Here is a 14,887-nt window from a genome sequence, read left to right as displayed (position 1 = left end):
ATCATTCACTCTCTGGGATAATAAAGATTTTCCATCCTTCCACATTTTCCAAATTACACATTCACTCTTTTCAATATCAAGTTCCTAAATTCCTAATTAGAACCTTAAATGGGTTTTTTCTTTCCTTTTCATGTTGGATATATAACTGGGAAAAGTTGGAGCAACAGCAGTGCTGGATTGGAGTTTGGGGCAGTGGGTGGGATGGCATGAGTCAGTGTCTGGGAACACAGAGCACAGATCAGGTAAAAATTCCCATTTTTTCCGCTCATTCCCAGACATCGACTCGTCCCAGATGCACTCTGGGGATGATCTCCAGGGAATTTGAATTCTCTCTTCCAATATGTGAAAAACTGAGGAAGTGTGGCTAACCCTGAGTCAGGACTCATTTTTAATTCTGGGATTTTATAGGGATTTTATTCCTATATATTTATACAAAAAGTTGTAAATGGATTTTTTTTCCTGAGTTACAATAGCAAAGGGAATTAGTGATGCTGTGGTGGACATAGCAATTAACATGTCCTTGGAAATGGCTTTTGGAATAATTGAGTTCAGTGCTTGTTTTGCAATTGGTGCATAATGGAGAACATCAGAAGGAAGTTACCACCCTCAGAATGGTGACATCTGCAAAAAAAAACCCCAAAAATCCACAAAAAAACAGGACACTTTTCTATTTCAAGCACCCCCTTGGATTTTTAGCTTCCTAAAATCTCTGAGCTGAAAAATCTGTGTTGATTTGACCCAAATTCTGACTTTCATGAGCAGATTTTAAGTGACATTTCAAAGGCACAAGCTGCTCACCCAGCCCATCTCCTGAATTTCCTGAGTTTCCAAGGGTGGAATCATTCAAATTCATGTAGAACTCTGCAGCATCTTCATCCCAATCCTGGATATTGCTGATTGTTTGGATCATTGCTTATTTCAAATATTGAAGTAATCAACAGCTGAACACTCTTAAAATGGGAATTTTCTGACCTCCTCCATCTCAGATGGTCTTCTCAACGAGAATAAGTGATTAATTAATTTTCATTTAATCTCTTTTGTATAATTCCATGTCCCTTTGCTCAGGTGCACAATGTCATTAACAATACTGTGGTGGACATAGCAATTAACATGTCCTTGGAAATGGCTTTTGGAATAATTGAGTTCAGTGCTTGGTTTGCAATTGGTGCATAATGGAGAACATCAAAAGGAAGTTACCACCCTCAGAATGGTGACATCTGCAAAAAAACCCCAAAAAAATCCACAAACAAACAGGACAGTTTTCTATTTAAGGCACCCCCTTGAATTTTTAGCTTCCTAAAATCTCTGAGCTGAAAAATCTGTGTTGATTTGACCCAAATTCTGATTTGCATGAGCAGATTTTAAGTGACATTTCAAAGGCACAAGCTGCTCCCCCAGCCCTTCTCCTGAATTTCCTGAGTTTCCAAGGGTGGAATCATTCAAATTCATGTAGAACTCTGCAGCATCTTCATCCCAATCCTATATTGCTGATTGTTTGATCATTGCATTATTGTTTATTTCAAATATTGAAGTAATCAACAGCTGAACACTCTTTAAGATGGGAATTCTCTATCCTCCTCCATCTCAGATGATCTTCTCAACGAGAATAAGTGATTAACTAATTTTCATTTCATCTCTTTTGTATAATTCCATGTCCTTGGCTCAGGTGCACAATGTCCTGAACGATGCTGTGGACTTGCTGGAATTCCGGGACAGAGTGATCAAAGCCTCCCTGAGCTATGGCTATCTGGTGGTTTCCACTTCCCTGCAGTGCTATGTGTACTCGTGAGTAACACAATTCCTCTTCCTCAGCTTCATCAAACACTTGGGAAAGGTAGCAGGGATTGGATTGGAAGCACAGTAATTCATTTATTTATTAACTAATTGAAATATTTGATGGAATATCTGCTCAGGATCAATAATGCAGCTCTGTTGGGGTATAGAGAGGGACTGTCCAACCTCCAGAGTTCAGAAATATTTTAAAAATCAATTAATCCATATAAATGCGATTTTGCTGTTTTATTAAGATTCCCAGGGCAGCTGCTGCTGGTGTGAAGGGATGAAAAAATGATTTATTCCATCATATTTTGTGCTTATCAGTGTTCCTTGGCTTCATAAATGCTGTTTGAAGTTAAAAAAACTCTTTTTAGGAATCTCAGATGAATAAAAATGTGGTTTTTTGCCTACTGAATCCAACTTTGTATTTGAAATGTGTGAAAATGAGTTATTTTAATGCTGATTTTCTATATTTTCAGGACAAAGAACTGGAACACTCCACTGATTTTTGACCTGAAGGAAGGAACTGTGAGTTTGATTCTCCAAGCAGAAAGGTACCTGATGACTTCTTCTAATGCTCATTATTAACATAGCATATTGAATAAATAATTCCATAAATTCAATATTAATATGCTGAATAATCAAATAAATACATTTATTATATATTATTATATATAATGTATATTATATATAATTATTCTATAATTGTGTACACTTTATATGTATCATATAATTATTATATATAATTGTTATATAATTATGTATCTTATTGTATATTTACTATATATAACAAATACATTTATCTATCATATACATATATATAATGGACATAAGCTTACACTGAAATATTAGAATTAAATAATATCCAGATAAAATCAAAAACATTTCGCATAATAAATATTTCTCCTGGAAAAAGACAATCTTCCCGTTAAAAGTGAACTTTTCCACACAGAACTTCCAGAACATCTTGGAAACTCAAAGCTTAGGATTGATGTTGAGCTCAAAACAGTTGCAAAATATTAAATAATGACCTTCCCATTGCTGAAAATAGCATTTTTCTGTATTATTAATCTTTGGTTTTTGGGGTTTTTTGTAGGCATTTTCTCCTTGTAGATGGTGGAGGACTTTATTTGTATTCCTATGAAGGCAGATTGATTTCCTCTCCCAAATACCCAGGCATGAGAACAGACATTTTAAATGCCCAGACTGTGGCTCTGAGCAATGACACCCTGGCAGTGAAGGACAAAGCTGATGAGAAAGGTAAATTCTGATTTATTCCACAGAAAAATACAGAGATTTGGTATAAATATATATATATATATTATATTTTATATATATATAGATATATAGATATAAAATATAAATATATAAATAAATATATACATTAAAAATCAAATGATGGGTCTTGCTTAAAATTAATTTTAAAACTCTGAGAGAACAATTTGGCTCTGAATTTCCAGCTGATCCTTGAAATATTTACAGAAAATACTTGAAAAGGTTTTTTACTCCCTGATGGGATTTTGCAGTCAGTTTTCTCTCTAAACATTCACATTCATTAAATTGTGGGTTAATTGAGTAAATCTGATATTGGGAACATGGATTTATTCAAAATTCTGGGTGCAAACTTTTATCAGAACTCACTGTGATTTCTGTAAAACCCCATTTGAGATGGGAAATGAAAAATAGGGAGGGGAAGTGAAAATCTATTTTTTTATAAGATTGTTTTTTCACCAGAGTGTGAAAATCACTGGGAAATCTCACATGGAATATTTTATCCACTTGCACTAAATTATACTCAGAAAAGAATAGGACAGCTGGAAAAATCTCTGAAAAACTGCTGTTTTAATTAATAAACCACATTGTTATTTTTCCTCAGTTATCTACATATTTGAAGCTTTATCTGGGAAGCCACTGGGGGATGGAAAGCCTCTGACCCACAAGGTAAAGTAAAGGATTTAATGCCTTTATTTGATGTAGAAATTAAGAATCATTAAGGGTTTGCCTCAATAATGGGACTAAAAATCCATTAAAGGTTTTAAAATCTTAATAGGAAAGAGCTTTTCAGCTCTGGCTGACTTTCAGTGCTTTGTGTTGCCTTCAGAACTGTTTTAATCTTCATGAAATTCAGTTTATAAAATCACAGAATTGTGGCATGGATTGGGTTGGAAAGGACCTTACAATCATCTTAATCCCAACCCTGTAAAATACTTTATTCAATAGAGAAATCTCACACAAAATGTTTTCTCAACTCAGTTTACCAAAGAATTTTCTGCCTTGTTTTTAGGAAAAAATAAATTTGATTGAATGTCCAAATATCAAATCCCCAATACAAAAATCAGAATTATCTTTTCCCTTTGCAGACAGAAATTGTGGAGATTGCTTTGGACCAGAAAGGACTTACAAGTGAAAGGAAAATCGCTTTCATTGATAAGAACAGAGATCTTTTCATCACTTCAGTGAAGAGGTTTGGGAAAGAGCAGAAAATTGTCAAAATAGGTAAGAAAAATTCAAATGGATGTTTGGGAAGATGCTGGGAGAGAAATTGATTTTTATCTAATGCAAGAGACACCATTTTAATTAATTAATAGTGAAATTGAACTTGGAAAAAAACCTCTGTGGCTTTCATAGGATAGATAGAAACAATTTTAGCACATTTTATCTAAATTCTGGTCATTTTTCCATCAGTTCCATGCAGAGCTGTTCAGATGTTACAAACCTGAGGTTAAAACCTTAGAAAAGCAACTAAAAATGATGAATTTTAGAATTTGTTCACCCTTTTAGAATTTCCTTTATTTTAAAGTTTCTTACAGAATTGTCTTTTATTTATGGTTTTAATTGTTTTATTGATTTAAAATTGATTTAAAGCAATGATTTCTTGTTTTAATTAAGGGACAATGGTGCAAAGTTTGGCCTGGAATGACACATCCAACATCCTGTGTGGCATTCAGGATTCCAAGTTCACCGTCTGGTATTATCCCAACACAGTCTATGTGGATAAAGATCTTCTCCCAAAAACTCTCTATGAAGTTGGTGCAAAGTAAGAAATCTTTAATCCAAATAGGACTTATTGAATTATTTATTTAACTATATGATTTATTGAACTAAATGATTTATTTAACTATTTAAAGTTAACTATTGATTTTTATTTAACTATTTATTTAGCTATTTAAACACGATTTATTTAACTATTTATTTAACTATATAACTATATAAAACTATTTATTTAACTATTTTATTTAACTAACTTTCCTTAACAAATGATGGTCAGGAGAAGTAGAAACCAGGGTTACAACTTTGAAAATTCTCCTGTTTCGTGAACATGAGGAATGAGGAAAATGTCAGGAAATGAGGAAAATGTGTTTTACAAGGAAAATTTCAAACTTTGGGGTTGAAATAAAGCCAGGGTTGCAACTTTTTAAAATTCCCCTGTTTCGTGATTGGGAAATGAGGAAAATGTGTTTTATAAGAAAAATTTCAAACTTCGGAGTTGAAATCCAGCCAGGGTTGCAACTTTTAAAATTCCCCTATTTCGTGGCTGGGAAGTGAGGAAAATGTGTTTTTTAAGGAAAATTTTGGGGTTGAAATAAAGCCAGGGCTGCAACTTTTAAAAATTGTCTTGTTTCGTGACTGGGAAGTGAGGAAAATGTGTTTTACAAGGAAAATTTCAAACTTTGGGGTTGAAATAATGAAGCAGATTTTAAAAGCAGAGCAGCATCTCGATGTAGAAGCAAAATTTGAATTCGAAATGCAATGGAAGCGAAATTTGAATTTTTCATTGAAAAGAAATTTGAATTTTCTCGTGAAATTTTGCCTCAGTTTTTTGTGAAAACCAAACAGATTTGTCTGAATTGCTTTGGGGATTGAAAGTAGCAAACTGCTAGGTCACAAATAACTGATGTTCAGTTTGTTTCTGTACAAAAAACCAGAATATTCCCTTGGTTTGCTCTCTCCCTGTCACCAAATCTGCGGGAAAAAAATACAAAAACCCTCCAACAACATTTTTAATGTCAGAGAGTCAAAGCATTACTTTATTATCTGGCCAGGATGTTGTTCTGGCCAGGATGTACCACAGAAATCATCTCATCCACACACAGCCCGGCTGTGCAGAGAGAATCATTCCAGGATACATGGATTTACTAGATTTTTCAGATATTTTATACAGTAAAAATACATAGGAATGTATTGGGTCAGTGTTCATTGGTGCAGAGTTGAGCAAACCCCCAGTATTCAGTTTCCCATTGGATCTGAATCTCCTCACCAATGATGTTAATTAGATTTTTCATTCTCCAATTCTCCTCTCAGTCCTTTCCTGCCCAGATGTCTTCAGCCCTGCTGGAGGTGCTCTGGGGTAGCTGTTTGTAGATAGTCACTGCTGTCTGCTGATGTTCTGCTGAGAGCTCTTTAGCTTTGGGTTACTTTATCTTTTATCTTTACCTTTATCTTTATCTTTATCTTTATCTTTATCTTTATCTTTATCTTTTCCCTTTATCTTTGGGTTCTTCCAGTCTGTTGATCTGCTGAGTCCACCAGACCTCACCTGGCAGAACAACACCCTGAAAGAAACCTAAAACTCCTTTTCTTGGGGTAAAGACAAACCAAACCTTTGACCAAAGTTATACAACACTTCTAACCTGATCTATTTCCCACCATCCCCGCAGCGAGTTCAGCAGGAACTCCCAGGTGGTGAGCTTTGTGGGCAACCAGGTGACAGTGAGGGTGCTGGATGGCTCTCTGGTGCACCTGCACATCTCTCCCTACCCTGCCATCCTGCACGACTACGTCAGCTCCTCCAGCTGGCAGGATGGCGTCAGGCTCTGCCGCTTCGTCAAGGTAACGCTGACTTGTGGGGCTTTTCACACAGCAGCCCCTGGGGTGTTGGTGGTTTGAGGTGTTCTTTTAATAGTGGATTGCTGGTTGGAAGGTTTCCTGTGGCTAGCACAGGTCTTTCCCATGAGCATTTTTCCTGTGTTTTATAAACAAAGATAAAGTTTGGATGTTGTTAAAACAGTGTCTCGAGATTTGGACAGTTCAGGCCTGGCCAGTCAGACCTAGAGGGAGGTTTCTGGCTGACCAATCTGGGTGACCTCTGAAAAGTCTATATAAGTTGGAATCAAAATAATAAAGCTCTCTTTTCATGCCACGCTGAGAATCCGGGTCTTTTTCTCTGCTAGTGGCTCAACAGCAACATTTTCCTTTAGTAGTGATGCTATTAAAGGATCCACATGTCATTTCCATCCTGCTTTGTCACTCAGTTTTTGTAGCTCCTCGTGGAAAATTATGTGGTTTGTCGAGGTAAAGCTAATTTTTAGTGATTTTCACATAGCATCCCATGGATTATTTGTGGTTTGGGGTGTTCTTTTAATAGTGGATTTCTAGTTTTAAGTTTTAATATCATCACTATTAAAGGATCCACATGTCATTTCCATCCTGCTTTGTCACTCAGTTTTTGTAACTCCTCGTGGAAAATTACGTGGTTTCCTTAATTGCATTGTAAAATAATTTCAAAATTAATTATAAATAATAATTCTTATTTTTAGCCACACCAAAATTTAGCTGGATTGAGCAGAGGTGCTCACAGAACTCAGTTCTAAGCTTAAATTTTCCTTAATATAACTAATTAAAGGTGACATCTCCACCATTACCTGTTATTTTCCATGTTTTATTTCACTTCTTTTTATTGTTTTTCCTTTTCCATTGCTTTCTTTTGTATTTATTTAGACAACAGCAACAGATGAGGTGAGTGAGGTAGTCTTTAAAACAACAAAATCCCTCCAAACATTCATTCCCATTTATTCCTAGGAAAGTTAACACTTTTATCATGACCTTAAATGTGTATTTTAAATATTATTGTAACCAGTTATTAAATCAATGCATGTCCAGATAACTTGGGTTGTGTAATTATAATTAACAGTAACAGAAAATATATTTTCAGTGTCCACATCACCCGATTTAAGCATCCAAGTCAGGATATTTTGATTTTGGCAGCCCAGGTAGACAGGAAAAATATTTCCAATCAGGAATAAAAAAAGGGATATTTCTGAGAGGAAAAAGAGCAGTAAGACCCATCCAGGAACAACTCCTAGAAACTTCATCTTTCAGGCTGAGTTTTCAGCATTTTATCACCTGATTTTTTAAATAAAAGGGAAGTGGGAAGAGAATTGCGATAAGGATTTTATGAGCATTTGATTTTGTGAACAATCTTAATTCTCCCAAATTATGGGCTGCCTGAAAGAAGGTTTATCCTGAGTCATGGAAAAGGTTGATTGGGAAAGATGGGAATGAGTTCAGAACATACTCAGCGTAGCAGTTAATTCTGATTTAAATCAAGAGTGATCCTTCTAAAAACCTCTGCACAGGGCAAAGTCTTTATTTCCAGATCTGTTATTGAAAAATTTCAACAAAAATATTACAACTCCCTTAATTCCTGGACTAACAAGTCAAAAATTAAACTTTTCCTGTCTGAATAGAGTTTTTAGATGTGGTACTTAAACTGTAGTAAAATGTGTTTTAGTAGTCATTGTGATAATGTTGTCACTTGAAAATACATGAAAATGTCATTTAGGATCTTCCTAGATTCTGACATCATGAGGTTTCCTCAAGGTTGTATAAAAAACCCCAAAAAAGCCACAAGAAACAATAAAAGTAATAAAATTAATAATTAAAAAATGTAATAATATTATTGCCATTAAGTTTTCTAATTCCTAGTTCTGAGAAACAATTAATAATTTTCTAACAAGAGCCTTAGCCCACAATGCCATAAATGGCACACAGAGAAATTATCACACATCATTTTCAGGCCTTGTGTTCTTCCTGTGGGAAGTCATCTATAGCATGATAATAAATATTTGAAGCTTTAGAAGTTGTTTTTATTTGGAATTTCAGGATCAGACCCTGTGGGCTTGTTTGGCTGCCATGGCAGTGGCCAACAAGGACATGAGCACAGCTGAAATTGCCTATGCAGCCATCGGGGAGGTAAGAAAACCCAGTTAAATTCCAATTAAATCCTTTCCAAACGAAGCTGATTCATTAACTCCCTTGCTGCCCTCCTCCTGAGCAGATTGACAAAGTGCAGTACATCAATTCCATCAAGGATTTGCCCTCCAAGGAGTCCAGGCTGGCTCACATGCTGCTCTTCAGTGGCAATACCCAGGAGGCTGAAACCCTCCTGCTGCAGTCAGGCCTGGTGTACCAAGCCATCCGAGTCAACATTGACCTTTACAACTGGGAGAGGTAGGATTTCTTCCCATTCAAATATCTTTCCCTGATTATTTCAATCAGTTGTTTCATTGCTGACTCATTTGTTTTATCTTTTAATCACCCACAACTTCAAAAAAACAAATTAAGTCACAGTCTGACAGTAACCAAAACCAGCAACATTTTTGTGTCGTATTTAGAAAACACAAATATTCGGTGATAAAAGCCCAAAATATTCCTGGAAGCATTTTGAAATAACATTTTGCTTTCTCACCACTGTTCACACAGAGAAGGTCCTCAGTGATGCTCCAGCCTGGCTGTGGAATTAAATGTCTTTTTGCTAAAAATAGAGCTGTGGCTACTCAGACTCCCAGCATTGTGTAGGTGGATAAAATATCAATTAGGGCTGAGGAAACAAAGGAGGAATTTCTCCTCTAAACAAAACCCCCACATTTTCAGACAGACCCCTCCGAGTTGTTTACTCCTCATTTCTCTGTTATTATATTCATATATTCAGCCAAAAGGTTGTTTTTCCCCCATGGATCTGTGATTTTTGGTTTTTGCCTGTTGTGGAGCTGGGTCTGGGGAGGTTTAAGCTGAATATTAGGAAAAGGATATATATTTATTTTATATATCATCTAAAAGCTCTCTGTATATCAAATATAAGATGTTTTTAAACCATTGAGAAGAAACCTGGTGTGAGTAATGAATTAAATTAATCCTTCCCACCTATATGATATTTGTAAATATTACACAGAATATCTCATAGATATATATTATGAGTGTTCAGAACCTATTTCTGACTATAAAAAAGTTACCAAACATCCTTATTTTTATCCCTTATGCTAAATCCTGAAAAATTCTGCATTTCCCTGAAGTAAAAACCCTCCTGTGATGGAATGAATGATGTGATCAGGTTGTCCCAGAGCCTTTCCCAGCCTCACCAAGCCATTCCTGCTTCATTCCAGAGCCCTGGATCTGGCAGTGAAGCACAGAACACACGTGGACACAGTCCTGGCTTACAGACAGAAGTACTTGGAGGATTTTGGCAAAAAAGAAACCAACCAAAGGTTTTTGCAATATGCAGAAGGTGTAAGTAATAATAATCAACATAAATAATCACTCAGGGTTATTCCTGCTGCTTCCCACTGAGCTTTGGGGCAAATCTAGGAGGGTGGGATGGGTTTGCAGTTCTGTTTTCCTTCTGTGATTCAAATATGAACAGAAATTTCACTTTAAAAACAGGTTTTTACAGTCCTGGCCTGATGTGGGGCTGCTTGGCCAGGAGAATCTGTGCATGGGTTTTATTTGAGGGCACAGAAACACAATATATATATTTAATATCTGGCAAAGATTACACGAGTGAAGGCACAGTTGTTTTCTATAAACAGGGAGCTGAACCTCACCAGGGTTCAGTGTGTCTCTCTGAAATACCTCCAGAATTTTTGTGGCATTTTATGGACAGCAACAATAACAAATTGGAAGATAGCTGGATGTTTATGAAGTGACCTGCAAACCATTCTGACCAACATGATAAACAGTTCAATATACATTTATTGGAAACCCTCTGCATCATCAGGAAATCAATTTATTAGTATTTAAGTGAGCTGAAAGGCTGAGGACACATCCTGAATTTCAGGTGGAAAGAGCCCTTTGCTTTGTGTGAAATCCTTTTATCTTTCAGGGATGGATCAGGGAACACCTGAGCTGGGAATTCCCAGCCTTTAATGGGACACTCATTGCACTGTGGATAAAGCTGCATTTCTAATGGAAGTCATTAGCTTTTAGCACTGTGAAAGGTTCTCATTTCCTAAACAAAAGTCTGCCCCTAATGAACCATTCTGCAGTAATTTACCTGGAAAATACAGAAAAACAAAACACAGACACCAAGCATTCTTATCTTCTCCAGCTGCTATGCAGGAAATGTGTGTTCTATAAAATCCATTATAGAGCAAAAATCGTGTAAATCTCCTGGTGCTTCTGGTAGACATTGAAGAGAATCCTGACTTTCTTGAAATCCTTGAGAAAGCTGTAGATTCTGGAAGGATTCCTGAGGAATTCCATCTTGTCAGTGACCAGGTGTGAGCAGGATGATTTTTTACCTTATTCAGTATTGAAATTTGGGTTTCACTCACATTTCTGGAGGAAAGTCCTTTTCCACATCCAGGTGCTGGAGGTCTTTGCTGGATCTGAGAGTAGAGGGGATCTATTTATGTCTTGGATTGATGATATGATAATCCTTTATCCCCTATCGTTGGCTTATATGCCCAAGAAAGAAAAAAATGTGTGGTCCTGTCTCTTTAACTGCACCCAGCCGCAGAGAGAAACGCGGGTTTTTTTGAAAACATTTTCCCCAAGCCTCGCTCCGGGGGAGGATTCGTCGCTCGGCAGAGACTGCGTGCTGGACGGGGGTCGGAGTGAGCTCTGTTCCCGTTTTTTCCATTCTTCTTCTTTTTCCTCGTTTGGACCCCTTCTCTTCGATCTGCTTTGCCACCCGGAGACCCAGGAGGGCCAGAGGACAGCAGAGCTCTCCAGGGAGCTCCACCCGGCCCCGGGTGGGGGGCGAGGAGGAGAGGGACTGCGTCTGAGAAAAGGACTTTTTATTCAGGTTGAATAACTGCCTTTCACCTTGTTTTCCCCTTCCCCTGTGCCTTGTAGGGCACTCTGCGTGGTTTTGTTAAATAAATAGTTTTTTCTTCACTTTCATCTGAGAGGTTCTGTTGTGGGTGGGGGAGGGGGTGTCGGGGCCCTTCGCTCTCGGAGGAGAGAGTCTTATCATTAACCCGGGACAATTTAATATCAATTTTAAGCTGTAATTAAATTCTTAATGCAACTTGTCAAATTCATAAAGCAAAATGGGAAGGAAAATGAAAAGCAAGATTTTGTGCTGCTGTTCCTTCTCAGGGATAAAAAAGGGTCTCAGCTTCCATCTCACATCTAAAACCTCTTCAGGCTTAAATAAGGAGTTTTTTCCTCTCTTTTCTGCAGCCAGGCAGGATCTAAAAAATGTGCTTATTTTACATATCAAGTTCTTAGTACTTTATATCTATGCTGAGAATCCTGGGCCCAGAAATTGCATCAGGAATTGAGGTATTATTATTAGATTTTCACCTGAGAACCTGGATATTGCAGTTTCACCTTCCCTCTTAGAGAATCTTCCTCGTTATCCCATGACTGAATTACAGAGGAAAATTCCCTGTGCAGCCTTTGAAATTCTTCTGCCATCCCATCTTTGACAGTGTTAATTCTCCAGCAATAAACTGAACTGCACAATTACATTTTTGGACGTGTTTTTATGGCCATCAAACCCACCATGATCCATTTTTTTCCCCTCATCAAGCGTTTTTGGGAATGAGCAGCTCTTGTACCCCACATTTGTACTGTGACATTGTGCTGTATCTATTGACATTTCAGTGCCACAAAACACAGCCAGGAAATGCCAAATCTCTGCAGCTGGACAAATGCCAAGGTAAAGCTAAACCATTTCTTGATGGGGAAGAACAATTCCAAGCAGGAATCTGATTTCTGTTACAGCAGCTAACTGGTTTCATACCCTATCAGCTTCCTTGGAGGAGACACTGCTCATCAATTATTGATCCAGGGCTGAATTTTCAGTAACAGGACACTGATGTCATGCTATTGAATTAGAAACAGGTTATTTTTGTGTTCCACTGCCAGCCACGTTGAGATGTGGGATTGATTAAAGTATTTATCTTGGTTTGTTTTCAAGGTGGAAGCTCAGTTAGAACTCAACTCTGCCTTCATATCTTCCATGAGTTTGAAGTTCTCATCACTTTATAATTGTGTTTTCAAATTGCTCTGCTGGTGAATAACTGACTTTCCTCTCTGATGTTGAGCTCTGTGTGTTCCATTTTTCTGTTCTTACAGCTGGAAGTGGATTGGAATAAAATCAAAGCCAAAATAGAGATGGAAATTGCTAAAGAAAGGGAACGAGCAGCAGCCAGCCCTGCAGTGAGGACCAGTGTGACTGTGCAGCAATAACTGACATTTTGGGCACCTTTAAACTGCTCCTTCACTATTTGGTATTGGCTTGTGCTGACAAATGTAAAAAAAAAAGCCACAGCAGACGTTTTGTGGACCACAGGAGTGAGAATTTCTGTCGATTTTACTCGTTGGGTGACACACAGAATGAATTATTTACTTCCATTTTGAGCTGGGTTTATGTTCTGGTGCCATGAGTGCTACATGAATGAGGGAAAAAAAGGGAATTAATTGTCCTTCTCTCAGTGGCTTTTAAATTCTCAGTTCCATTAGAATTCTTTAACCTGAGTTGCCTCCAATGAAGTCCCAATTGAAGCAGTTTGGTGATTTCTGCAGCCTCAGGCATCTCTCCAGACTTGTTCAAAGTGCCCTCAAACCAATTTAGCAAACTGCAAATGCTAAAAATGCAAAAAAAAAAACCTATCTTGAGCCTCTAAAGTACAAATAAATATTTCCCTCACAGTTTAGACATAAAGCAAGTTTTTTAACAGATGATTTCAGGTGACTTCAGCAACTCAGGTTTGTCCCTGAGCAAAGCATTCAGCAGTAAAAGGTAAAAAGTAAAATTGTTCAAAATACTTTGGAATGTGCTTTTAGGGTTGTTGGGAATGACAAACAGCATTTGTAGCATCTGACATGTAAAACTGACAACAGTATTTAAAATAAGAGAATATTTCATGTGTTTTTTCTGCCCAAAGCACTTGATTTGTAAATACTTCTTTCTACATTTGTGTTATTTCATCAGGATACATTTTTGCTTTGTTTTCCAGCCAAAACTGGCTGCCTTCCCTGCAGAAACCCTTCATGTTTATATAAATATATTCACAGGTTATTCAGCATTGCCAAGGTCTATTTTGTATCTTTCAAATGTTACCATGCAAATGTTAAATATCTGTATATACAGCAAATCCCTTCTGCTTTGTAAATCACTGTGTGACTTTTTCTTGCAGAGTTCATTAATTTCTTAATAAAACCAAATAAAAAGTGGAGGTTTTTAATGTATCTAAGTGCTGCTGCATGAGGTGATCTCCAGTGATTACCAGACTGCTAAAAAATCATATTTTTGGGTGTTTTGATTGTATTTGGAGGTGATGGGAAAGGGGTTTAGTTCCATTTTTTATCACACACATCCAGTCCTGAACATCTTGGTGTTAAATAGAAAACAAAGCAAAATATTTTGGAAAAGCACTTTTATTCCTTGTTTTCACCAGGTTTTAAATACAGTTATGACGCTGGGTGTGAAATCTAAATTTCAGAATATTCTCAGAAGAAAACAGATGAATTTTCTGGGATTGTGGCAGGGATTTTAGAGGTTGGAATTCCAAGGAAAATGCCATCCATCCATGCCAAGGTAATTTTTAGCTGGTTTTTCTGGAGGTTCCAAAATTTACATTGTATTTTTTGCCTGATTTCAGTTATTTTCAGTATTAAATAAAAAGAGCAGAAGGATACAGATGTTTCAGGTATGTGTTGGTTACATTATTGCCCAGAGCAAGAAATTATTTTAAAACTCCTTTAAAAGCAAATAATCCCTTATTTCATGACTGACTGCTTGATTTAAACCATCATAAACCAATTAAGAGACAGAGATTAATTAACATGCTGAAAATTCAGTTGTTTAGGTGCTGTTGGGATGGATCAGTTATCAAAAATAACCCAAATTTTGCCATTGCAGGGTGGGAGTTGAGTTCATTCACTTCATTTAACCTTGACCACAGTAAATTCTCTCAGGTTAAAAAAAGGCAAATTGAAAAATACATCTTTAAGTGAAAAATAAAGTCTTCAAGTGAGAAAAAAGTAAAAGCTCAGGTGGGTGTTGATAACCTAATGCTTATTTTTAATAGTTCAGAGGGAAAATTTTAAAAATATCTTTTTGTTTTCTGGTTTTTGAGGCAATAAAACTTTGAGATCTGGA

The 14,887-nt window shown here is 36.8% G+C and overlaps 1 protein-coding gene across 1 annotated transcript in view; it reads left to right on the top strand.

Annotated features, from left to right (window-relative positions):
- Positions 1-14,887, top strand: part of IFT80 (intraflagellar transport 80) — a 30,265-nt gene extending 15,378 nt beyond the window's left edge. The window contains exons 8-18 of the mRNA XM_085068933.1: positions 1,667-1,785; positions 2,256-2,330; positions 2,873-3,036; positions 3,653-3,717; positions 4,137-4,272; positions 4,666-4,813; positions 6,435-6,606; positions 8,659-8,748; positions 8,834-9,006; positions 9,939-10,062; positions 12,859-14,887. Of these exons, the coding sequence (XP_084925059.1) occupies positions 1,667-1,785; positions 2,256-2,330; positions 2,873-3,036; positions 3,653-3,717; positions 4,137-4,272; positions 4,666-4,813; positions 6,435-6,606; positions 8,659-8,748; positions 8,834-9,006; positions 9,939-10,062; positions 12,859-12,972 (1,380 nt within the window). The 3' untranslated portion in view covers positions 12,973-14,887. The remainder of the gene's footprint in view (positions 1-1,666; positions 1,786-2,255; positions 2,331-2,872; positions 3,037-3,652; positions 3,718-4,136; positions 4,273-4,665; positions 4,814-6,434; positions 6,607-8,658; positions 8,749-8,833; positions 9,007-9,938; positions 10,063-12,858) is intronic.

This window comes from Lichenostomus cassidix, chromosome 9, assembly GCF_008360975.1.
Source record: "Lichenostomus cassidix isolate B80296 chromosome 9, HeHo_3.0, whole genome shotgun sequence".
In the NCBI taxonomy this organism is placed as follows: domain Eukaryota; kingdom Metazoa; phylum Chordata; class Aves; order Passeriformes; family Meliphagidae; genus Lichenostomus; species Lichenostomus cassidix.
This window is presented reverse-complemented; position numbering and strand designations above follow the sequence as displayed.